General features: G+C 47.2%; 1 protein-coding gene across 1 annotated transcript in view; it reads left to right on the forward strand.

The window, feature by feature from the left end:
• Nucleotides 1–10875, forward strand: part of LOC117093571 (BRCA2 and CDKN1A-interacting protein-like) — a 35919-nt gene extending 25044 nt beyond the window's left edge. The window contains exon 3 of the mRNA XM_033228881.1: nt 9690–10875. Coding sequence (XP_033084772.1) covers nt 9690–10407 — 718 coding nt within the window. The 3' untranslated portion in view covers nt 10408–10875. The remainder of the gene's footprint in view (nt 1–9689) is intronic.
• Nucleotides 10876–27031: the final 16156 nt, after the last annotated feature.

Raw genomic sequence — 27031 nt, forward strand, 5'->3', positions numbered from 1 at the left:
GGAAGTCTTGGCTCAAATTTTAAAAAATACAATCATTTTTTCTTGGAGTATTTTTCTTTCCAATGATTTTTTGCTTTCCCTTACCCCCTTTCTCTCCTCTCCTTTGGGAACTCCATTTACCTATGTATTAGGCTGCTTGAAGCTGTCCCACAGATCAATGACGCTTTGTTCAATTTTTTAAAATTGAATATCTTTTTTCTCTGTGGTTCATTTTGGCTTTCGTTTGTTTTGTTTTGTTTGAGACAGGGTCTCGCTCTGTCGCCCAGGCCAGAGTGCAGAGGCATGATCTTGGTTCACTGAAACCTCTGCCTCCTGGGTTCAAGCAATTGTCATGCCTCAGCCTCCCAAGTAGCTGGGACCAGAGGCAGATACGACCATGCCCAGCTAATTTTTGTATTTTTAGTAGAGACAGGGTTTTACCATATTGGCCAGACTAGCCTTGAACTCCTGGCTTCAAGTGATCCACCCACCTTGGCCTCTCAAGTGCTGGGATTACAGGCATGAGCCACCTCACCTGACTTTCTGTGGTTCATTTTGGATAATTTTTATTTATATATCTTCAAGTCCACTGATCCTTTCTTCTACAATGTCTAGTCAGCTATTATCCCCATCCACTTTATTTTTCATCTCAGATGTTGTCATTTTAACAGACTTTTTATTTGGGTCCTTTTGATACCATCTCTGATTCCACTTAACCTGTTCAATCTTTCCTCTCATTTTTCTTTAACAAATAGAATACAGTTATAATAACTTTTTGAATGCTTTTTGTCTGCTAATTCGAACCTCTGTGTCAGTTCTGGGTTGGTTTTGATGGACTTTTCTCCTCCTTTTGGGGTTGCATTTTCCTGTTTCTTTAAATGCTTGGAAATGTTTTATCAAATGCCAGACATTGTGAATTTGACCTTATTGGGTGCTGCCTATTTGTGTACTTTTATAAAAATGTTTGATCTTTGTTCTGGGACACAATTAAGTTGCTGGAAAAGAGTTCGATTTTGTCTTGCTTCTTAGATTTGTTAGGAGTGACGAGAGCTGCATTTTGTAAAGGGATAATTATTCCCACTGTTGAAGCAAGACTCTTTTGAGTATTCTCCCCAGTGCCCCATGAGTTATGAGGTTTTTTCAGTTGCCAGATGAGAATAGGCTCTGTTGCATACTCTGTGTGAGTGTTGAGTACTGTTCTCTCTCATGCTTTGGGGTGGTTCTTCTAATCTTGGGCAATTTTTTCACATATGCTTATGGGACTTAGGGAATGTTCAAAAGCCCTGAAACTATGCACAGAAAGACCCCTGACTATTCACCTGTCATCTGGAGCCTCCACTCTATTTTCTTTTTAAAAAAAGAAAAGAAACCCTTTTATTTTAAGTTCAGAGGTACATGTGCAGGTTTGTTAGATAAGTAAACTTGTGTCTTGGAAGTTTATTATATAAATTATGGAATCACCCAGGAATTAAGTTTTGTACCCATTAGTTATTTTTCCTGATGCTCTCCCTCCTCCCACCATCCACCCTCCAATAGCTCCCAGTGTCTGTTGTTCCTCTCTTTGTGTCCATGTGTTCTCATCATTTAGCTCCCACTTACAAGTTAGAACATGCAGTATTTGGGTTTTTTTCCTGTGTTAGTTTGCTAAGGATAATGGCCTCCAGCAACATCCATGTCCCTACAAAGGACATGATCTAGCTCCTTTTATGTTTGCATGGCATTCTGTGGTGTATATGTACCACATTTTCTTTATCCAGTCTACTATTGATGGACATTCAGGTTGATTCCATGTCTTTGCTATCATGGATAGTCCTGCAATTAACATACATGTGTATGTGTCCTTATAATAGAAGAGTATATATTCCTTTGGGCATATAACTGGTAATGGGATTGCTGAGTTGAATGGTATTTTTGTCTTTAGTTCTTTGAGGAATTCCCACACTGTCTTCCACAATGGTTGAACTCATTTACATTCCCACCAACAGTGTATAAGCGCACCTTTTTCTCCACAACCTTGCCAGCTTCTGTTATTTTTTTTGTTGACTTCTTAATAATAGCCATCTGAACTGGTCTGAGATGGTATCTCACTGTGGTTTTGATTCACATTTCTCTAATGATCAGTGGTATTGAGCTTTTTTTCACATAATTGTTGGCCACCACATGTATGGCTTCTTCTGAAAGGGTCTGTTCATGTCCTTTGCCCACTTTTTAATGGGGTTGTTTTTTTCTTGTAAATGTGTTCAACTTCCTTATAGATGCTGAATGTTAGACCTTTGTCAGATGCATACTTGGCAAAAATTTTCTCCCATTCTGTGGGTTGTCTGTTTACTCTGCTAATAGTTTCTTTTGCTGTGCAGAGGTTCTTTAGTTTAATTAGATACCATTTGTCAATTTTTGCTTTTGTTGCAATAGCTTTTGACATCTTTGTCATGAAATCTTTGCCTGTGCCTATGTTCTGAATGGTATTGCCTAGGTTGTTTTCCAGGGTTTTTATAGTTTTGGGTTTTACATTTAAGTCTTTAATCCATCTTGAGTTAATTTTTGTATATTGTGTTTAAAAAGGGGTCCAGTTTTAATCTTTTGCATATGGCTAGCCAGTTATCCCAGCACCATTTATTCTTTTTCCCATTGCTTGTTTTTGTCAGCTTTGTCAAAGATCAGATAGTTGTAGGTGTGCGGTCTTACTTCTGGAATCTCTGTTCTGTTTCTTTGGTCTTTCAGTCTGCTTTTGTACCAGTGCCATTCTGTTTTGATTACTGTAGCCCTGTAGTATAGTTTGAAGCGGAGTAGCATAATGCCTCCAGCTTTGTTCTTTTTGTTTACGATTGTCTTGGCTATTCAGACTCCTTTTTGGTTCCATATGAATTTTAAAATAGATTTTTCTGGTTCTGTGAAGAATCTCAATGGTAGTTTAATAGGAATAGCATTGAATCTATAAATTGCTTTAGGCAGGTCATTTTTACTATATTGATTCTCTCTATCCATAAGCATGGAATGTTTTTGCATTTGTTTGTGTCATCTCTGATTTCTTTGAACAGAGTTTTGTAGTTCTCCTTGTTGAGATCTTTCACCTCCCTAGTTAGCTGTATTCCTAGGTATTTTATTCTTTTTGTGGCAATTTTGAATGGGATTGCATTTCTGATTTGGCTCTCTGCTTGACTGTTGTTGCTGTATAGGAATGCTAGTGATTTTTGCACATTGATTTTGTGTCCTGCTGCTTTCTTGAAGTTGTTTATCGCCTTAAGAAGCTTTTGGGCTGAGACTGTGGGATTTTCCAAGCTATAGGATCATGTCATCTGCAAACACAAGGAGAGCTTGACTTTCTCTCTTCCTATTTATTTCTTTTCAGTGGTGTTGGTGCCCTTTCTTTCTCTTGCCTGATTGTCCTGGCCAGGAGTTCCAATAACATGTTGAATAGAAGTGGTGAGAGAGGGCATCTTTGTCTTGTGCCAGTTTTCAAGGGGAATGCTTCCAGCTTTTGCACATTGATTAGGATGTTGGCTGTTGAATTGTCATATATGGCTCTTATTCTTTCGAGGTATGTTTCTTTAATATCTAGTTTATTGAGAGTTTTTAACATGAATGGATGTTGAATTTGATCGAAAGCCTTTTCTGTATCTATTGAGATTATCATGTGGTTTTGTCTTTAGCTCTGTTTATGTGAGGAATCACATTTATTGATTTGCATATATTGAACCAACTTTGCATCCCAGGGATAAAACCTACTTGATCATGGTGGATGAGCTTTTTGATGAGCTGCAGGATTCGATTTGCCAGTATTTTGTGAGGATTTTTGCATTAATGTTCATCATAGATATCGGCCTGAAATTTTCTTTTCCTGTTGTATCTCTGCCCGGTTTTAGGATGAGGAGGCTGTTGACCTCCATCCTATTTTCCATAGTTTTTCTATATTCCAAACATCACAGCAATGAAGACAAAGAGCCCACCCTCCAACCCAACACCTATTCTGAATTTAAAAAGCAAATCCAATGATGATGACATGACTTGGGGACACTGTAGACCTGCCAGGTGTAATCCTTGGTCACCGGTTTTGGTCTTCTGTTTCTCCCTTCTTATTCTATTAATGCCATAATCAAGCATAACAGAAAATCATTTATTAAAATGAGGGACTCTGGTGACCCAGAGATTTGAGTCTTTTTTTTTAAATTTTCTGCAAGTGTGGCACAAAATGATTTGAGGCTTGTTAAACAAAAACAATACTGATAAGATAAGCAGTTTACCCTGCCACAAAATTCCCAAGCTGAAATTATTTTCGAAGTGTACCCCAAATAAAATATCATTTTTTTTCTTCATTTACTGAACTTAATACTCTTAATGTACTATGTCAGTATATGGATGACATTTACTTCGATTTAATATTCTTATTGTGTGGTACTTTGGTGCATTGCCACGCCAAAAGGTACTAACTTGGATCACATTCCTTAAGGAGTCAGTGACCAAAAAGCAAATTAAGAACAACGGGCACAGTGACTCACACTTATAATCCCAGCACTTTGGGGGGCCAAGGCAAGTGGATTACCTGAGATCAGGAGTTTGAGACCAGCCTGGCCAACATGGTAAAACTGCATCTCTACTTAAAAAATAAAATAAAATAAAAGTTAGCCGGGTGTGGTGACGTGAACCCGTAATCCCAGCTACTGGTGAGGCTGAGGCAGGAGGATCACTTGAACCTGGGAGGTGGAGGTTGCAGTGAGCCGAGATCGGGCCAGTGCACTCCAGTCTGGGTGAGCAGAGTAAGACTCCATCTCAAAAGAAAAAATAAAGAAAGAAAGAACAACCATCCAGTTGGGCACAGTGGCACACACCTGTGTTCCTAGCTCAGTAGCTCAGGCAGAAGGCAGAAGGACCACTCAAACTTCAGCAGTTTGAGCAAGAGTTCTAATCCAACCTTGGAAATATAACAAGACTGTGTCTTTAAATAATAATAATTATAACCATCAGAGGAAGAAATTTTAACATTCACAGCTTCCTCCCACTCCCCTTCCTCTGTCCTCTTTTCCTCCCCTACTGTCTCTGCTCTTCTTCTTCTTTCCTGTCCTCTCCCCTTCTTTCTTGGCTTCTCCCACGTCCATATCAGGTTAAAGTCAAAAGGACCTGGGCTCGAATCCTGGCTCCACTGTCTTCTTCTTGGATGACCTTGGTAAGGTGACTTCTTAACCTGTCTGAACCTGTTTTTTCACATACAAAAACAGGACGATGCTCTTTAGCTAAGACAGTGGTCACGAGGATCAAATGAGATAATATGCATCGAACACCTGGCGCATCGTATGTACTTGGTAATGGAAGATATTAATTCTTCATTTGATAAACATTTATTGAGCACCTGTTCTGTGGGGGGTCTTGTGCTGAAGATACAGAAACAAAGGGGTACAATAAGGGATGTAGGCAAACAAATAAATTGCACTGAAGTATGGTAAGAAATATTATAGAAATCTGAATAAAGTTATCAGAGGACAGGGATGCCCCCAGGCTGATGAGTCCTCCATCACTAGAGGGATATAAGCAGACAGCATGCGTATCTTTTTTTTCTTTTTCTTTTTTTTTTTTTTTTGCTGCCTGGTGTCTGGGTATAAGGGTTTGGTGGAAGAGGGACCTCTGAGCTTCGGGTGCAGTTGACTCCACTCCCAGATGGTAAGGATAGCGGTGCATGTGACTAAGCCTGGCCAATGGGAACTCACATCCCAAGGTCTTCTGAGGGACTTGACAAAGGTTTGGGGCTGCTGGCAGGCACCTTGCCTCCTTATAATACTGAGAATGAGGCTACCATGGAGGGAGCAGAGCTGACGGATGTTCAGAGACCCACCCTTGATGACATGGTTAGAACAGCTGGATTCAACCGTACCTGAAGCCAAACTCTCCTTGGACTTTGATGTAAACTGAGCCCCTCAAAAAATCCCCCCGTAGTTTTCATCTAGATCAGCTTGGGTACCTTTCCACTATTCCCTGTGACCCAAAGAATCCTGTGACTGACAATGAAGATGCTAAGATGCTCAGTAAATGTTTGGTGGGAAGGGGGTATGGAAGGAGCTAGATGACCTCCAGAAGCCCTTCCGTTGAGAGAGGCTTTGAGTTGGGCATTGAAGGGGCTGAATTGCTGGTTGTTTGAGGGACAGCAGAACAGAGCGGGCAGTGCAGTGCCCCAGAGTTCCACCGACTCCAGTTTCCATTCCGGGAGCACTTCCTGGTGCATTTAAATGTGTCCCTGTGTATGAGTGCCTTCAGGGGGTTCCAAAATAGCCTGAAATATAAACAGACTGGAAACCTACTCCTTCTCTTCCTCTCCCTGCTTTTCCTCTCTCCCGGGGTAGGGATGGGGGAAGCTGGTACCGGTGCTGCGGTGCTGCAGAAGCTCCATTTGGAGGATTTAGAAAACATTTCAAGTTCGGTCTCCTTTCTAAGTCTGGCAAGCCCGCCTGCCTGGGGCACTTTTCCCCCTTAGTGCCAGGCCCAGGTGTGTGGGCAGGAAAAAGCAGCCCATTGTGTTCCAGCTTCGGGTCCTTCCGGTCCTAGGACTTGGCCCCTGCCAGGCTTGGGTTCCCAAGGAAAAGAGGCAGGGAGTGCACTAGAGAAGTGGTGGGAGCTGGCACTTTCCTGCTGATGGAACAGATCCCGTCACGATAAAATTCCAGGCCACAACAATTTATTGAGCAACTACCCCTGGGAGCTAACCAGAGGGACAAAAATCAGGGAAAAAAACATGCTTTAATCTGGGATTCAGGATGTTAGCCTGCCATGAACCTGGGGTAGCTGGTTTGAAAGCCAGCTCCCAGCACACCTCCCAAAATTCAGACTCTTGTGGGGCCTCTCCCCTGGACCTGCACAGGCTCCATGACTCACTTTTAACCAACAGAACGCAGCAGAAGGGATGCTGTGTGATTTCGGAGGGGAGGTCAGAACCCTTGCAGCCCCCACTGTCCTTCTCAGGACACCCGCCCTGGGGTGCTCCCTCTAGGGGCCCAGCCACCCGCTGTGGGAAGCCCAAGACACAGGGAGAAATCACAGATAGTATTATGTGTTCCGTAGTGTTTCCCCCACCCCACCCAAATTCATCTGTTGAAGTCTTAACCCTCAAAACCTCAGAATTTCCTAATCTAGGAATAAGGTTGTTGTAGATGTACTTAGTTAAGATGAGGTCATCCTGGAATAGGGTGGCTAATCCAATGTAACTGGTGCCCTTATAAATTGGGGAGATTTTGGGCACAGAGACATGCACATGTGGAGAATGCAATGTGAAAATAAAGACAGAGATGGGGGTGACGCTTCTACAATCCAGGAAATGCCAAAGATTGCCAGGAAATGATCAGAGCCTGGAAGGTTCTCCCTCACTTGGACTTTTATGTGAACTGAGTCCCTTAAAAAGTCTCCCTTTATTTTTCCTCTAGATCAGCTGGGGTGCCTTTTGTCTTTTGCGACTAGAGGAGTCCTATAATTGACAACGGAGATGCTGAGATGCTCAGTCAACGTTTGGTGGGAAGAGGGGACAAGAGGAGCTAGATGACTTCCCGGGGCCCCTCCTTCTGTCTATAGGAGAGAGCCTGGAAGATTCTCCCTCACAGTCCTCAGAAGGAACCGACCCTGCTGACACCTGGACCTTGGACTTCCAGCCTCCGGAACTGTGAGACAGTGTGTGCTGAGTGATGACCTGACATCTCCTCCCCCTGTTTCGGAAATTTCAAAAATGTGGGTACCAGAGCAAAATTATTTGAGGGTTGACATCAGTCAACCTCCCAAATAGTTCAGACCAAGGTGTTCTTAGCCAATATGGGACATTCTTTCCTTGCTCAGGAAAAAAGCAAATGTTCCCTTAATTCAGTGATGCCAGAGTTGTTCTTTTGCGAGGATTAGGGTCAACACATGGCAACAGAGGGCTACACGCTCATCGTGTGAGACCAGACTGGCTTGGGTCCAGGGAAGAAAAAATCCATGCTTGCTAAATGCAATGTGGGATCCTGGATTGAATCCTGGAATGGCATTCATTGAAAAATGGGTGAAACCTGAATAATCTATAGTTTAGTTAAGAGTAATGTACCGACGGTGATGTCTTAGTTTTGAGAAATGTGCCATGGTAATGCAAGATGCTCACATTAAGAGAAATGGAGTGAAAGGTATACAAGGACTCTCTGTACTATCTTTACAACTTTTCTGTAACTCTAAATGTTTTTCAGGATAAAATGTTTATTAAACAAAAAAAGCTAGCATTTGTGGTGATGAAATGTGTTTGTCTTTAGACAGGTCAAAGGAGAGTTGGCCAAATCCCTTGTTGATGAGGAGATCATCTCAAAATCAAAAATCCTTCGCCCTCCCAGGTGACAAGTGGGGTAATAGTTGTTGTTCATAGGGTTATGTCGAAGACTAAATGAAATAAAACATGTAAAGGGCTTCGCATAGAGCAAGGAACATGGCAAGCATTCAATAATCATAAGCTGCTGTTGTTGTTTAGTAAAACCACTTCACTAACAGTATCCCCATGATGCCACATCGCTGGTGTGAGGAGTTTAGAGCTCTGCCAGCCCACTGTGGTTTTGCTCGAACACACTCTCAAATGTATGAATTCTCTGTTGCTGAATAACAAAATTACCATTAACTTAGTGCGCTTTTTTGCTTGTTTGTTTTTGAGACAGAGTCTTGCTTTGTCGTCCAGGCTAGAGTGCAGTGGCACAATCTCAGCTCACTGCAACCTCTACCTCCTGGGTTTAAGCGATTCTCATGCTTCAGCCTCCTAAGTAGCTGGGACTACGGGCACCTGCCACCATGCCTGGTTAATTTTTTTTTTTTTTTTGTATTTTTAGTAGAGATGAGGTTTCACCATGTTAGCCAGGATGGTCTCGATCTCAGACCTTGTGATCGGCCTGCCTTGGCCTCCGAAAGTGCTGGGATTACAGGCATCAGCCACCGCACCCAGTGAATTTAGTGCTTTTAAAACACATTTACGGCCAGGCACAGTGACTCACACTTGTAATCCCAGCACTTTGGGAGGCTGAGGTGGGCGGATCGCTTGAAGTCAGGAGTTCGAGACCAGACTGGCCAACATGATGAAACCCCATCTCTACTAAAATGCAAAAAATTAACCAGGTGTGGTGGTACACGCCTGGAATCCCAGCTACTCGGGAGGCTGAGGCATGAGAATCGCTTGAACCCAAAAGGTGGAGGTTGCAGTGAGCTGAGATTGTGCCATGGCACTCCAGCCTGGGCAACAAAGTGAAACTCTATCCCCAAAAAAATAAAAATAAATAAATTAAACACATTGATTATCTCACAGTTTCTGTGGGTCTGGAGTCTGGGCATGGTTTACCTGAGTCCTATGCAAAGCTGCAATTGAGATGTCAGAAAAGGTCAAGCTCTCATCTGAAGGACCAACTGGGGAAGGATTCACTTCCAAGCTCATGTGGTTGTTGGCAGGTCTGAAGTCTTTTATAGTGCAACACCTCTCACACCAAATGTGTAGGGGGTTTTTTCCATACCACAATAACCAGTTCTCCAACTCTCCAGATACCAACTAGGTATCCAGTGATTCAATTCAAGCCTGACACTAACTACTGGGAGTTAACATCTGTCCCCACAGGTTAAGGGCTCGGTCTGGCAAGACTGCTTCCATTCAGGCACCAACTGCAAGTCCTGGGCTTCCTGTACTTCTGACCAACAAGCTATAAATCAGGAGTTCCCATGACCACCTCTCTATAATTTGCTAGAAAGACTCACAGAGGTAAGCGGCGGGCTGTGGAAAGTGGGGTTCTGCAGTTGCCAGACCCCCTAGTCCAGCATGATGATGAAGAGGAAGATGAAGTCGAGGATGAGGATGAAGACAATGACGACAGTGACGAGGAAGAGGATGAAGAGGATGACGTCACTGACGAGGAAGTCAATATTGAATTTGAAGCTTGCTCCCTATCAGATAATGATTATGATGGAATTAAGAAATTACTGCAGCAGCTTTTTCTAAAGGATCCTGTGAACACTGCAGAACTAACAGATCTCTTAATTCAACAGAACCATATTGGGAGTGTGATTAAGCAAACAGATGTTTCAGAAGACAGCGAATATGATGTGGATGAAGATGAGGTTTTTGGTTTCATAAGCCTTTTAAATTTAACTGAAAGAAAGGGTACCCAGTGTGCTGAACAAATTCAAGAGTTGGTTCTAAGCTTCTGTGAGAAGAACTGTGAAAAGAGCATAGTTGAACAGCTGGACAAGTTTTTAAATGACACCACCAAGCCTGTGGGCCTTCTCCTAAGTGAAAGATTCATTAATATCCCTCCACAGATCGCTCTACCCATGTACCAGCAGCTTCAGAAAGAACTGGCGGAGGCACACAGAACCAATAAGCCATGTGGGAAGTGCTACTTTTACCTTCTGATTAGTAAGACATTTGTGGAAGCAGGAAAAAACAATTCCAAAAAAGAAACCTAGCAACAAAAAGAAAGCTGCGTTAATGTTTGCAAATGCAGAGGAAGAACTTTTCTATGAGAAGGCAGTTCTGAAGTTCAACTACTCAGTGCAGGAAGAGAGCGACACTTGTCTGGGAGGCAAATGGTCTTTTGATGACGTACCAATGACACCCTTGCGAACTGTGATGTTAATTCCAGGCAACAAGATGAATGAAGTCATGGATAAACTGAAAGAATATCTATCTATTTAACCCATGTCCAATGGACAGTGATGGGCCTGTTTTTGTAACATTACCGGAAAACTCAGTGGAGATTTACTGAAAAACTCATGACTTTATTCAGATTAAGGTCCTCTACAAAAAGTAGGGTTCTGTCCCATGTGTCTGTGACACATTTACAAAATATCAGTTTTTTAAAATTTTGGTCAAATTATGAGTGGTTGATTTAAAAACTTTTCCAAGAAGAAGAAAAACATGGAGTAGTAATTTAAAGAACTTAATTAAAAAACTTCTATTTTTTTATTAAAAAAAAAAAGACTCACAGCACTTAGGAAGGCACTTTACTTACTATTACTGGTTTATTATAAATAATACAACTCAATGACAGCCAAATGGAAGAGTTGCATAGGGCAGGGTGTGTCGTGGGAGGGTGCAGAGCCTCCCTGCCCTCTCAGTGTACCTCCCTGGCAGCACCTAAATGTGTTCACCAACCCAGATCTCCAAACCTGTTGTTTAGGGTTTTCGTGGAGGTCCCATTATGTAGGCATGATTGATCAAATCATTGGCCATTGGTGATAAACTCAATCTCCAGCCCTCCTTTCTTCCCCAGAGCTCTGGGGGATAGGGCTGAAAGTTCCAACCTTCTCATCTTGCCTCAGTCTTTCTGGCAACCAGCCCCAACCCTGAAGCTATCTAGGGAACCCCAACCACCAGTCATCTCATCAGCATACAAAAGACATTCATCACTCCAGAGATTCCAAGGGTCTTAAAAGCTCTTACGCCAGGAACCAAGGACTAAGACCAAATATGATAACAACAGATGCTCCTATCATCCCATCATGCAGGAAATTATAAGCATTTTAGAAGTTCTGAGCCAGGAATCAGAGATGAAGAATAAATATATTTTTTAATATTCATCGTATCACAGCAGCATTCAGTTCCTTGTAGGTTGTCTTGCTAGTATTGGCTGTAGACCACCCTCAGTTCCTTGCCAAACGGGCCTCTCCATGGGGCCGCTTACAGCATAGCGGCTGACGGCAGCAAGCAAGCCAGGGACAGAGGTTACCAGCAAGAAGGAAGTTACAATCTTACCAAACATCATCCCAGAAGTGACTTCCTGTCATCTTTGCTGGTTAGAAACAAGTCACAGATCCTCCCGAATTCAAGGGGAGGGGATGACACAAGGCATAATAGCAGGAGATAAAAGTAAAAATAAAACTAGGTAAAAATCACTGGGGATCGTCTTTTTTTTCATTTGTTTTTGTTTTTGTTTTTGCTTTTTTTGAGACAGGGTCTGTTGCCCAGGCTGGAGTGCCATGGTATGATCTCAGCTTACTGCAGCCTCAACCTCCTGGGCTCAAGCAATCCTCCCACCTCAGCCTCCTGAGTAGCTAGGCACATGTACCACCACACCCAGCTAATTTTTAAAATTGTTGTAGAGACAGGGTCTTGCTCTGTTGCCCAGGCTGGTCTTGAACTCCTGGGCTCAGGTGATCTTCCCATCTCAGCCTCCCAAAGTGCTGGCATTACAGATGTGAGCCACCATGCCTGTCCCCTAGGGAGGGACCATCTTAGAGTCCTCCGAGCCCAGAAGTGTTGAATCAAGGCCTGGCAGTTGATGAATGCACAGCTGCCTAGTACCATGCATTAAAGGAAGCTGAAGAGGGGCTGAGGTGTCCAGGGACATAGACAATAGTAGCTACTATTTACTGAGCACTTACTACGTGCCAGATACTGTCCTAAGCACTTTGTAAATACTTGCTCATTGGCTCTTTCAACAACTCTTTGAGAAAGGGTTACAAATACCACCTTAGAGAAAAGGCCCATTGAGGGTCAGAAAGATTAAGTGACTTGTCCAAGGTCACACAGCAGAGTGGTGGCAGAGCTCAGACTGGGATTCAAGCCCAAGCTGCCTCACATCAAAGTCCTGGCTCTAAACCCTTATGGTGACTTGTCTGTGTCCGCTAGTTGAAAAAAAAAAAAAAGATTTGAATCAATGGCTGCTGAATCTGGACATTTCTCTAAAAATAAAAATAAAGGTCAGTCCCTGTCACATGAGGGAAAGATGAAAGAGCTGGGTGTGTTCAACTGGAGAAGAAAAGGAAAAAGGTCACTTTCGCTGACTTCAGAGCTCTGAGTGGCTGTTGCAGGGAAGAGCAGGGACACTTTTTCTGGATGGCTTAAAGGTAGAAATGGAGGGGCGGGGGCGAGCTCTGGGATCTGAGGGAGAACCGTGGACAGACCCCAGCCCAGGCAGCATCTTTCCCCTTCATGTGGAAGGAGAGACTCGAGCTTGTCCTTGCAGCTGAGCAAATATTTCTACTTCCCCGTTGCAGGCTGGAGTCGGCCTCTTCTCCAGCCAGCTCGGCGGGCCTTCAGAGCAGCGGCCTCAGGCCGTGGGGTGGAGGTCAGCTCGGCCACCCTGACCAGATGGGACCAGAGTGACGACTGCCAGGCCCAGGTCAAAGGGCTTTGCTGACATCCTGTCTCCTTCTGAGCCTCATCACCGTGACTGCAAGGGGCTGCAGAGTCCCCCTTTCCAGCCCATTCTCCATGCCACTGCTGAGTTGTCTTTCTAGAACTTAAAGCAGACCAGGTCACTCCCCTGTTCAAACCCTTCCATGGCTCCCTACTGCCCTCAGGATACATTTAACCTGGCCCAAAGGCCCCACATGATGTGGCCCTGCTCACCTCTCAGGCCTTGCCTCCAACGGCTTCCCCCAAAAGTCCCATCCCACCTTTCAGGCCTCTGGAATGATATGCTGTTCCCAAGACACCAGACAATTCCAGGCCTCTAGGCTTACTCTGCCTGGACTGCCCTTCTCCTGACAGTCTCCTATACATCCATCAAGACTCAGTCCAAACATCACCTCCTCTGAGAAGCCTTCCCTGGCTCCCTCCTATGGAGTTGCTTCCCCTTCCTGTACCACATTAAACCCAGGTCTCACAAAAGCTCACATGTGGCTGGGAGCAGTGGCTCATGCCTGTAATCCAGAACTTCAGGAGGCTGAGGTGGAAGGATCGTTTGAGCTCAGGAGTTCAAGACCAGCCTGGGCAACATAGTGAGATCCTGTCTCTATATAAAAATTAAATAATTAAAAAACAAAAACAAAAAACAGAAACTCACATTTCCTGAGCACTCACTCGGTGCTTCACATGCATGAGCTCACTCAGTCCTCCCTGCTGTTTCAGTTTCTCACCATCCTTATTTCCCAGATGGAGAGACAGGAACAGAGAGGTTGAGTGCTTTGTTCTAAGACACACAGCCAGTAAATGGCAAAGCCAGGACAGGAACCATTTGTGTCTGACTCCAGAATCGGTGCTTTTTAAGTTTCATTGTTTATGTGTTGAATAAAGTAAGCCATGCAAAAGGTAACAAACAAACAAATGCAGGAGTGGCAGAGAGAGAAGACAGGTGAGGGGAGTTGGGGGGAGAGGAGGGGAGGGGAGGGGAGGTCTCTACCCCCACCCCACACCAGCGACATCAGCCAGAAAACTTTTTTGATGTGTTGAGAAGCTGGGCCCAACGAAGCCCCCAGTTGCTCAAATGCCTGTGTAAAAGGTCCATCTTGTAAGGCAGAACAGAATCCCACAGAATCCCGCTGCTCAGGGAGCTCAGCACCAGCGCAGGGGCAGCTGCCACCTGCTTCTCCATGTTGGCCACAAGGCCAGACGTCCTGAATGGCCTGGGGTGAGAGCATCAGCGAGGAGTGACTTCTCACACAAATGTAGAGCAGCTTTTTCGAGCTGGGCGTTATCCCCCAGAGGAGCGCTGTGCTGGAGGAAGACAGGCGGGTCTAGGGGTTCACACCCAAGAGAGCACCGGGGGACAGATTCCCAGGCATTTCTTAAACGACAAAAAAAGACCCTTCTTTTTTCTTATGGCATATTCCACTGAAACCCACTAGGAAAAGCAAAGAGTAACAGTGGCTCGCGTGTATTGAAGACTCACCACAGGCCAGCACTTGTGAAGCATTTTATAGCATACGTTCCTGGAATCCTCACTGCACCATTCTGAGGTCTCTCCATTCTCATGTTACCGAGGAGAAAACCGAGGTGCAGAGTGATATGTGACTTATCCAAGGTCTTATAGCTCATGCATGGTGGAGATGGGATCCAAGCCCAGGCAACGTGGTCCCAGAGTGCATGCCTCTTAAATACTGTGCTAGGTAAAGCTACTCTGGTTAAAATAGGTGTGGGAGTAGGGAGGGGAGTGAGCCCTTGTACTCAACTGCCCCAACCCACTCTCAAATCCTGACAGCCCAGGAGGGATCTCTGCAGACACCACAGTTCGGAAGTCATTGTTGGACAGTTTTATGGCATCTCAAACCCACAAAACTGTTTATACCCTGGTTCTTCTCAGACAAATCCTGTGACTTGATTGGTCCTACCCAGGTCAGCCTTAAGGTCTGCAGGGCTCAGGCATAGAGATGACTATGGGTACCAGGAGGGAGGATGATGGCAAGAAGAGTCCAGGCATGGGAGACAGAGAAGCATGAGGTTCAAGCCCATCACAGCCTGGAATTAGCCAGGCCTCCCTCATTGTCAGCAGCCAAGTCAGCCCTGGCTGACATAAGCAGAGGGGAATGTACTAGAAGGAGCACAGGGGCTCTCTGAACTGACAGGAGGCTGGAGGAGTGAGCTCAGGAGAGGCAGGTCTCAGGGAGGCTCTGGAAGGGCTGGAATGAGGGGAGCAGGAAGCTGCGTGTTGTGGGCACTTCTGGGACCTGAACCCCCAGCCTGGTGCCTGGCTCTGAGTGGCATTCCGGGGATAGCTGCCGAATGAATAAATCCACGGGCATCTGATGACAGGAAAAGGCCGATGAAGACATTGCTACAACCACCATAACAACAACAACAAATCCCCAGCCGTTGTTCCTTTTGACCTTGGATCAGCGCTCAAGATTCAAAGACTTAGCAGAGCACAGGCAGCTGGTCAAGTGGGAGTGTGTGCTGGAATGGGGGTGATGGAGGGGGACTGTGGCTCCCTCTATTCTCACAGAAGGAGAGGAACCCCTAGAATTACCCCCATCGCCACCATCCCCACTGAGATGGCACACAGAGGGCATGGCCATTTGCCCCAAGGAATCCAGAAGCTGGACTCTGGCAACCAATCCAACAAATGGCTGCTGAAACGGCCTGCTCCTGTTGGTAGTGATAATCACACTGACATTGGCGCTACTATTTATGGGCATGAGGATATCCCAAGACTGTGCCGAGTGCCTCTCTGCATTGTCTTACCAAGTCTTCGTAACAGCCTTACAGTTACTACTCCTATTTTATCAGCAAGGAAATTGAGGCTCAGAGAGACAAAGTCACCTGGCTAAGGTCACAGAGCCAGTAAGTGGTATTCACAGAAACCAGACTGTTGAACTCTGAAGAGGGTCTTCCTGACCGTGATCACATGGCTTTCTCCTCTGCCGTGGTGTGGTGTGACCTTCGGAAAGTGAGTCAGACTCTCTGGCCCTCTGTGGCTCTGCTCACCAAGCCATGACTGCCCAGAGGGGAAAATTTTTGTAATATATACAAAGGTGCCCTACGGGCCTGCAGTGGTCCCGACCCTGAACCTGAGTTTCTGCCTCTGTAATGACCCACGCATTTTCTCCTACAGAGATACGGTGAGAACACAGTAATATAACCTATGCTAAAGCACATAGTAGGCTGACAGTTCAGGGAGCGAAGCGGGGCATCCACCTGCATCTCCAGCCCTGACATCATGCACATATCAGGTCCAGAGAAATTAGCATGCACTCAGGACCTCCCCCATCAGTGCCTGAGATTTTTCACTCAGCTGTACAGGCTTAGGCAAGTCACTTTCCATCATGAGCCTCAGTTTCCTTATCTGTCACAGGAGGGGGTGGTGGAGGCAATCTCCAAGGGCATGGAAGCACTGACATTGAATTTTAGGCAGTAAAATACCCGTGCTCACCTCCGGAAGGCATTTCATGCAGGCCCCACGGTGTCCTTAGAACGGGCCAAATGAATGCTGTAAATTTCCCCTCCTCCGAGGACCTCTCTCCTTCCACACCCTCCTTCTTGACGGCTCACACTTTCTCTGCTTTCAGAGAGATGTTTTTCAAGCAGCCCACGTGGGGGCCCAAGCAACAGCCGCATGCAGAAGCCCAGCCTTAGCGGTAATCCCAGGCGGAAAGTGAGCGGGAAGAAACGTGCGGGATGAAGGTGCCAGGGAAGAGGTCTTGTCCCTGATTTCCCAGTGGCCAGTGTGGGGTGGAGGCCAAGGACCAGGCCTGTGGGAAGTCCAGTGGGTCCTCTGAGAGGGCATCACTGGGACTATTCATAGCCCAGGATCCTCACCGGAATCTGGCAGGCAGAGCCAGGCACCCGTAGGGATCTTGCCTGTTTGTGGCACAAATGCAAGCTAAGTTGTTTATGTTGTTCTTCCTTCTACTGCCTCACTTAGCCTCAGACCAAATACCAACCATCCTGGAGCCTGAATAGATGTCCAAGATTCAGAATATGGTCTGTGTGCTGCATGTAATAAAATGAGAACTGGATTTGGAGTGAAGGATATAACCATGGGATTTGGCAAGACACAGAAGAGGGTTGCTGTGTGTGGTTGTTAAGGTTGTGCACTGAACAAATATACCTGGGTGATGAAGTGAATGGGGCTAACATCTACCCTGTGCTCTGCTCTCTAAGCCATGATTGCCCAGAGGGGCATAGTTTTCAAATATACACAAAGGTGCCATACGACCCACCCATTTTCTCCTACAGAGATATGGTAAGGACATAGTAATATAACGTATGTTAATTAACCTAATGGTTATTTGCAATGAATTACCATTATTAATACGAAGACTTGTTCTACAAAGCTTTAAAAGCAGCTTATGAAATTATATATGGTTAAATAGAAAATATGATTAGATAAAATATTATACATTACTTGAATGAGGGAAGGCAAAAATGAGGCATATGCACCAGTATTTCCCTTCGTGTGCCCATGGCAGACATCACTAAAGGATGGATCCATCATGCACCTTGTTCACATTCTGAAAGTCAGTTTTCACCCTGGCACAAAGGAAACGAAGAAATCGGTAAAGGGCTGTATCTTCATGCTGCGCAGTAGGTCAATAAATGAAAATTATATTCTGGGGCCTGTGGCAAGGGGAAGGGGAGGTGACCTGGATCAGGAAGTCCCATGCTGTCGTGTGTCATAGTTTTAGCCTTGAGCTTCATCATGGGCAAAACAAAGATGTAAACACTCAGGCAAGCATGTACACATACTCACAGACACAATTGGTGTCCAAAATATAAAATGATACCAGTTTCTCAGACTTCATGCAAATCGCCTACATTGAATTCTTGGCCAATTTTTCCTGGGGTTCCTCATAATGGGATCATGTGATGAATCAGAAAACACGCTTAACAGCAGCCCTAGAAGAAACACACTGGCAGATTTTCATTGGTGACTCCTTACAGTGAAAGCCCTGGGTAGAAAACTTAATCAGCGCCCAGTGAGAGCGCTGTAAACCCTTTCTCCCATTACACCCGGCTCCTGGGAAGGGAGCTGGAAGAAACAGAAGCCCAAAGCCCTACTAAGTCTCTGGTATTGGAGAGTAGGCCTTCCAATGGACCCCAGGTCCTTTTCTACGGATGAAGAAACCAAGACCCTGGGAGGATAGGGAGGGTCTCCAGGTCCCCAACTCCAAGCCCAGGAGTATTTCCCCTCTACTTCACCACTCCCCCTGGAGTGGTGTTGCTCACCCCTGAGCAGCACTTCCTAGTCCAGCTCAACCCACCAGCAGGGTTGACCCACCAGCCTCCAAACCCCACGGCCCAGCCCCCCAGGCAACACCAACTGATGGACTCCTCACCGGAGGGCAAGGCTGTGGGCTACACTGTCCCCAAGGAACCCCTCTGGGGGAATACAATCTACAGGTGGTCCTGGGGTCCCCCAGGGTAGGTGGCATTTGAGTAGGCCTCCAAGGACAGGCCCCTCCTGCCCCACAGCTTGGCCAAACAACCAGATTATGAGCTTTGGGATCAGGCAGACCACAGTTCGAATCCCAGCCCTGCTGTTCCCCGGCTGTGTCTTTGGGAAAGTTATCTCACCACCTCTAAGCCTTAGCTTCCTCGTCTGTAAAGTTGGAACCGCTCCAAGGGCAGGCATGAGGGCTGCGTGAGACCAAGACTTCACTAACTGAGTAGTTTATTACACTATTATCACGACCGACGATAACTCACTCACAGCATAGACAGCACTGGCCAGGAGTTGGACAGATCTGAGTGTGGATCCTGGCTCTGATACAACTGGCCAAGTACCTTTCTGAGCCTCAGTTCCCCCATCTGTTAAATGTGAGGCAGGACTATTCCAAAGGTCAGTGGCCTGTGAGGGTGCAGTTCCCGTTTTGGCCCCTCAGATGCTGGAAGCACAAGGGAATCGGGACTTGGGCTAGAGGGAGGCAGGGCCCGAGAAGCCCTGAGAAGCCCTGAGGCCTGGAGCTCACCAGCAGCTCCCCTCGCGGGCCTGGGCCGGGGGAATGTGTAGGAGGGAGGTCCGGGGAGGGGGGCCCTGGAACCGGGAGGAACAGCCCTGGCGGCGGGCAGCGGTGCGGTGACCCAGGAGGGAGGGAGAGCTTGGCTCTGAGCTCATCACTCAGAGAGCTGTCTCCCCCTGGGCCGGGAACCCCGGCGGTCTGTCCTCCCCACTTCCTGCGCGCTGGGTCAATATTGTGATTTCCACTGTGCCGCCCGCCTGGGACGGCCTGGCCCAGTGCGCCGCCCGGGGTCACGGGGCTGTAGGGAGACAGGGGTATGGAGAGGTCACCCGCTGCCTGGAAGATGACTCAGGACCTGTAGGCTGCAGGCGGCGCGGCCGGGAGCCAGGAGCCCCAGTGCAGCCTCACCTCCAAATGCACAGAAATGGCGCCTGAATAAGGCCTATGCACTCTCCCATCCAAACCGAGGGATCAACCAAGGCCCGGAGAGGGTGAGGACTTGCCTAAGGTCACACCGTGAGTCTGTAGCTGAAGGAAGCCGTGAATCCCATCTCCTGACCTCAGATCTTCACCAAACCTCCATCTTCTACCCTCCCTGCCCAAGTACCTACCTTCCTCTTCATCAGCATCTGGAATGGACATCTTCCTACACCTCTGCCAGAGCCCGAGGAGAGAGGACAGGCTGACCCTGATCAAGGAGGGTTGGTGTGGAGGCTTCTCCGGGAGTGAGGGGTGGTCAGGAGGACACAGTTTGGGACACCCATACACTGGGAGTTACGAGGATGGAGGGCACCAGCACCAGCACCAGCCCTGAGGATCCAGAACCTGTGGCTTCGTTTTTCCTAGTGAGCTGTCTTGTCAAGACTGAGTGCAGTCTTCTCCTCCTCCCTGGAGCACCCACTGCACCCCTGCTCTCCTCCAGACCGCCTCCTCCATGCAGTGCACTTCTCAAACCACACACCTGCCTCCCTCCGTGGATCAGGAGCTCCTGGGGGAAGGCGCCTGGGCGATCTCACTTCCAGATCCCAGGCCCAGCCCAGGGTGAGGCCATCCCTGCCTCCTGTTCCCACTTCTGAGTGAGGGAGGGGAGGAGTCCTGTCTTCCCACATCACTGTCAACTCCACGAGGGCAGAAACTCCTGACCTCCCAGTGTCGCCTCTCCCGGAAACTCTTTTTATTCTTCACGGGGTTACCTCCTGCCCTTCCTTTAGGTCTCCACTTAACTGTCACCTCCTCCTGGAAGCCTTTCCAGACCACTCTGCCAAAACCACATTAGTTGGCCCTGCTCTGAATCCATTATACTTCCCTATCAGTGCTCTTACCCCAGGGGAATATAATGGCTTGTTAAATGTTCTTCCCCTCTAGGCTGAACTAGGATTGGAGTCCCTATCTCTGAGTGAGATGAGACTCACCATTGTGTTTCTAGCTCAGGGTCTGGTGCAGAGTCAGTGCTAGATGGATGGATGGATGGATGGATGGATGGATGGATGAATGGATGGATGGATGGATGGATGGATAGATGGGCCTGGTGCAGAATCAGTGCTGGATGGATGCATGGATGGATGGATGAATGGATGGATGGATAGACAGATATGTGGGGGGAGGGAGGGAGGGAGGGAGGAAGGGAGGGAGGGAGGGATGGATGAATTGGTCATGGAGCCAGGCCCGTACTAGGGATTCAGGAGATGCTGGCAGATGGAGATGATGGTTGTGATGATAATGGTGTCTGGGATGGATATCTCTTGCTCTTTTCTGCCCAGCACCCCTCTTACCCCAACCTTAGTTTATTATCAGCCACCTGGTCCCCTATTGGAAACTGCTCTTCCTTCCTTACATGAGTCTGTCAATTACTGAACCCCAATGCCTCATCCACATGACCCAGACTTGGTCAATGATTGTCCCCTACTTCCTTAGCCACAGTGATTGCCCCACAGGCACGTGGCCCAAACAAGGTCTGTCAGTCCTTCCTTGGAACTGACATATGGATCTTAGAAGAAAGCAGTTCTCTGGTTTTAGACTGGGGTTCCCAAGCCAGGCTGATGGTAGCCAAGTTCTCCACCTCACAGAAGGGAGAGAATGAGGCCAGCCCCAAAGGGAAGCAGAGACAGCAAGGATGAATGACAGACAGAGATAATCCTGTTTTCCCTGAGCCGTGATTCCAGTCCCCTAGCTCTACTCCCCAGGGCCACTTCCCAGGCCAGCAAGTCCTTTTTTGTGCTCAAGATAATGTGATGTGGCTTCTCTCAGCTGCAACGAGAAGGATTCTGAATAACAGTAAGCCAAAGAGAAAACAGTGAGAGGAGCAGGGTGAGTCCAAGTGGAGACACAGATGTCGAGCAGCAATTGACCAGCAGACTCAAGCAGATGAAGGAATCTCCTGCTAAGGGCATAGCCAGAGACCCTCCAGCCCCACTGTGGGCAGAGCCAAAGGCCAAAGGCTGTGGGGCAGAAGGAGGGACCTAGGGTGGCGTTGGAGCACCTTTGCTGCAAATGACGGAAACCCCACTCAAACTGGCATATTTAGCAGTAAGGCAAGTTTATCAGTTCACATATCTAAAATGTCCATGGTTTTTAGCTTCAGGCATGGCTGGATCCAGGTACTCAATTGCAGTTGTCAGGAGCTGTCTCTCTCCAGGCCTCCACCCTGCTTTCCTCTGTGTTGGATCCATTCTCAGGTAGGCTTTCTCCAAATGATGGCAACTTTAGGCTTCCATCCTAACAGCAAACCCAACTGAAAGGACACCTCCTTCTCCATTGGTGCAGCAAAATGCCAGAACTTCATCTGATTTGCCTTGATTTGATCACATGCTCACCCCCAAACCAACCCTGAGACAAGACGAGGGGAATGTGGTGCTCTCATTGGCCAGGCTTGGGCCACAGGTGCACTCAAGGTAAACCCCACCCAACCCACAACTTGAGAGTGGGGAGGGGGCCTCTCTAAGGGGTGCTACCATCAGAAGCGGGAGCATGGGCTGGGCAGGCAGAATCAAAGTTGTCTGCAATCTGTGGGAAGAGGTCTTTGGCTGGAAGTTGCTCCCCACAGGAATGAAGGCCTGAGGGAGAGGAAAGGAGCTCTTTGGGGAAAAGATAACGTTGCCTTTGGCTGGGATGATCTTCGGGGGAGGGTAGAAGTCCCCCTGAAGGCAAAAGGATGGATAAGAGGAGCTCTCTCTCGGTTACTCCCAGCCCTGGAAGTCTCTGGTTCGCAGCTGTGACGCCAATGGTCTGAAGCCAGACACATTCCTGGACTTAGCCAAAAAGGCACAGATGAGATTCAAAGATGTAGGAACACCTCTGATGTCCACATCTGCATGCTCCAAACTCATGTGTGCACCCATCCTGCAGCCCTGCACACAAAATTGCAGCCTGACCTGTTCAAATTGCCCAAGTTCTGCAGTTTGCAGGAGAGAGAGCCGATGGCTTCCAGGTTATCAGAGGGCAGCAACGTCCAGGGCCACTCTGGAGTGGTCATCGAGCCCACCCTGGAAGGAGACTGCAGCTGCGGAGCTCAGAAACCCTTGCTTTGTGCTTGGAGAAAAAGAGGGAAATACCCTCTTAGCTCTTCAAGGCTGCCAGGCTCCCGCCTCGTACTTCACAGTGACAACCTGGCCTCATACCCACGTCCCCCAACCTGGCTTCCCTCGGCCAAGCACTTCCCCTTAATCCCCTGCTTCAACTCCTCCTGTCGTCTGGAAATTCAAGGATGTATGTGCCATCCAGGGAGTACACACATCTTCGTGGATGAGGCATGTGTTACTGTGAGAGTCTATGTCCTCAACTCTGTGATGAAGGAAAAACCTTCCTGGCCAACCTCTGAGGCATGCTAAGACCATCACATGGCCCGCGGCTGTGATCATGTCTTGGGAAATTAGAAAGCCTCTCTCACAGGGCACTTCATAGTGACCCCCTCTCTGGATATGGGGGAGGGGGGCAGGCAGGTTCTGAATCCTCCAGTGTGCTGTCCATTGGAGCTGGGGTTTGGGGAGAGGATGAGTCTGTCTGGTGTGAAGGCAGGAGGATGGAGGATGGCATGAGGAAGCCTCAATCCTTTAAAACCTTCAGTGGAATTGCCCAGCCTGGACATAGTGCGGTCAGACTTCTCTAAATTCCCACCAGACAGGAGCCCAGCCTCTTTGTCATCTCTCCAGCATGCGCTGAACATGCAATGTGAGCTCAGAAGTCACGTATGGAGGGAGCCTTCCCCAAGGCACCCCACGAGTGACACTTCTTGCCTTCCCTTTCAATCTGCCACTGGTCCTGTGATGCTCCTCCACAGTCCCTGCAGAATCCACCCACCTCTCACCACACCTGCTGCTACTGCCCTAGTCCAAGCCACCCTCTCTCCCAGCCAACTTCTCAGTCTCCTCACTGGCCTGTCTGCATCCACTACCCTGGCACCCTTTCTTCGTATGGTAGACAAAACACAAGCCAAGCAACAAAACACAACGGCCCAGATATTTAGGGCCATTGCCCTTCTAATGGCATCCCATTACTCTTAGAAAAATAGAAAAATATCCAAACTCAGCCAAGGAGAAAAGATGATCAAATGTTTCTTTCTGTTTCTTTTCTTTTCTTTTCTTTTCTTTTCTTTTCTTTTCTTTTCTTTTCGAGATGGAGTCTCGCTCTGTTGCCCAGGCTGGAGTACAGCTGCAAAATCACAGCTCACTGCAACCTCCGCCTCCCAGGTCCTAGTGATTCTCCTGCCTCAGCCTCCCAAGTAGCTGGGATTACAGGTGCCTGCCACTACCTCCAGCTAATTTTTTTGTATTTTTAGTAGAGATGAGGTTTCACCATGTTGGCCAGGCTGGTCTCAAACTCCTGACCTCAAATGATCCGCCCGCCTCGGCCTCCCAAAGTGCTGAGATTACAGGTGTGAGCCATTGCATCAGGCTCAATGTTTCTTTTTAAATTGTGGGAAAATATATATAAGTTAAAATTTACCATCTTAACCATCTTTAAGTGCACAGTTTACTAGAAAGCCATTCACATGGCTGTGCATCCACCTCCAGAATTTTTTCATCTTCCCATACTCATCTCTGTCATTAAACAATAACTCCTAGTTTCCTCTCCTCCCCAGTCCCTGGCAGCCACCATCCTACTTTCCGCCTCTATGAATCTGACTCCCTTAAGTGCCCCATATAACTGGAATCATACCGTATTTGTCATTTTGTGCCTGGCTTATTTCACTGGATATAATGTCCCCAAAGTTCATTCATGTTGCAGCATGTGTCAGAATTTTCTTCTTCTTCAGGGCTGAATAATATTCCATTGTACGGAGATACCACATTGTCCATATCCATTCATTCATCAATGGATGCCTGGGGTGCCTTCACCTTTTGGCTATTGTGAACAATGCTGTTATGAATATAGGTGTGCAAATATCTCTTCAAGACCCTGTTTTCAACTGGGCACAGTGGCTTACACCTGTAATCCCAACACTTTGGGAAGCCAAGGCAGGCAGATATCTTGAGGTCAGGAGTTCAACACCAGCCTGGCCAACATGGTGAAACCTCATCTCTACTAAAAATACAAAAAAAAATTAGCCAGGCATGGTGGCAGCCACCTGTAATCCCAGCTACTCAGGAGGCTGAGGTGGGAGAATTGCTTGAACTGAGGAGGCACAAGATGCAGTGAGCCGAGATCACACCACTGCACTCTAGCCTGGGTAACACAGAGAAACTTCATGTCAAAACAAACAAACAAAAAATCTGTTTTCGATTCTTTGGGGTATATACCTAGAAGTGAAATTGCTGCATCATATGGTAATTCTGTGTTTGATTTTTTTAAGGAACTACCATACTGTATTCTACAGTGATTGTGCCATTTCACATTCCCAACCCAAACGGAATGTGCACAAAGGTTCGAGTTTCTCCACGTCCCTACCTACACTTGCTATTTTCTGGTTTTTTGATAGTAGCCGTCTCAACGGTGTGAAGTGGAATCTAATGTTTCTTTCTTGCTTGCTGTCTTGCTTTCTTTCTTGCTTTTTTTTCTGTCTTCCCTTCTTCCTTTCTTTTTCTTTTTTTTTTTTTCTTTTTTCTTTGAGACAGGGTTACACTCTGTCACTCAGGTTAGAGTGCAATGATGCAATCATGGCTCACTGCAGCCTCCACCTCCCAGGCTCAGGTGATCCTCTCACCTCAGCCTCCCGAGTACCTGGGACTACCAGCACACGCCTTCACACCTAGCTAATTTTTGCATTTTTTAAAATAGAGATAGGGCCTTGCCATGTTGTCCAGGCTGGTCACGAACCCTTGGGCTCAAACAATCTGCCCACCTCGGCCTCCCAAAGTGCTGGGATTACAGATAAGAGCCACTGCGCCTGGCCCCGATGTTTCTTAATGGGGGAAATAAGAGTATTGTGTGGGACTTCTGGGTATTGCAGAACATTTGTCATCCCTCCCAGCACCAAATGCCAGTAGTTTGTCCCCCAGTCCCTGTGACAACCAGAAAATATTTACTGGGGAGGGCAGTGCCTCCCTGGCTGAGAGCCATCCACCCTGCCCACCTCCCCTGCCTCATTTCATGCAACTCTCCCCTTGCTCACCATCCGAGCCACGCTGGGCTTCTTTCCATCCCTTCGTCACTCCCACCTCAGGGCCTTTGCACTCGCCATTCCCTCAGCCTTGCCTGCTCTTCCAGATCCTCACACAATGAGCTCATCCTTCAGGTCTCAGCTCAAATAGCACTTCATCAGGGAGCCCTTCTCTGATCACCCCATCAAAAGCATCTTTCTCTCTCGCACATGGCCGTGTTTTATTGTTCCTTCTTGATACCTGAAATTACCTTATTTTCTGAAGCCAAGGTGACCTTTTAAACAAAAATAAAAATAGGCTGGTGTGGTGGCTCACACCCGTAATCCCAGTACTTTGGGAGGCTGAGGCAGGCAGATTCCTGGAGCCCAGGAGTTTAAGACCAGCCTGGGCAACAGAAGGAGACCCCATCTCTACAGAAACATTAGCCAGGCATGGTGGAATGCACCTGTAGTCCTAGGTACTTGAGAGGCTGAGGTAGGAGGATCACCCGAGGCTAGAAAGTGGAGGCTGCAGAGAGCTGTGATTGCACCACTGCACTCCAGCTTGGGTGACAGAGTAAGACTCTGTCTCCAAAAAAAAAAAGAAAAGAAAAGAAAAGAAAAATAAATTTAATAAAATTAAAAATGGAATTACCTTATTTATTATTAGTGTGTTCACCATCTCTCCATCAAGAGTACAAGCTCCTTGAGAGCAGAATTTGTCTGTCTCCCTCTCATTGGTAACCCGAACACCTGGAGCAGAGCCTGGCACATAACAGGTGCTCAATAAATGTTTGTTGACTGAATGAATGATCGGTTACATTCAATTTTAGAGCTGAAAGTTGGCTCACCCATTCTTGCCATCACTCCATTATACAGAGGGGGATCACAAGACCCAGGAAAGGGAATGGACTTCCCCAAGTTCACTCAAGGTCTAAGCCAGGGCCAGTACCTGGTTTTTATGACCCCAGCCTGGTGCTCTTTCTTCCACATCTCACACCTGGAGGGTTTCTGCGCTGGGCAGAATGAAAATTCAGGATCGTCACAGAGCAGTGAGAGGGAGAGCCTCCAGAGGGGCACGTGGAACCGAGGCTGCCTGCCACCAGCAGAGGCTCACAGGCACCAACTGCACACAAAGTTGATAGGCAACAGGTGGGCAGAGTGGCCCTCCCCGTGGAATGACCCTCTAGCCATCTTCTTTCTCTTGCTCTCTCTCTCTGTTATCTCTCCATCCTGAGGGAGTCCAGCCAAATGAACTCTTTGATCGCTGTGTCTCCCTTCTCCCGAGAATGGCCACAGCAACCTGTAAATGCCCCTCTCCCAGGTCTGCTCCAATTCCAGTCCATTTGGAGAAACTAACTTTGGCCCCTTTGATCCATGGAGCTCTCGGCCAGCGTTAACCTGACGTGAGCTGGAAGGTATTTCTCCAGGGAGGCAGTTTTCCTTAGAAACAGG

Source organism: Trachypithecus francoisi, unplaced genomic scaffold (genome assembly GCF_009764315.1).
Source record: "Trachypithecus francoisi isolate TF-2019V2 unplaced genomic scaffold, Tfra_2.0 Lachesis_group12, whole genome shotgun sequence".
NCBI classification, from domain to species: domain Eukaryota; kingdom Metazoa; phylum Chordata; class Mammalia; order Primates; family Cercopithecidae; genus Trachypithecus; species Trachypithecus francoisi.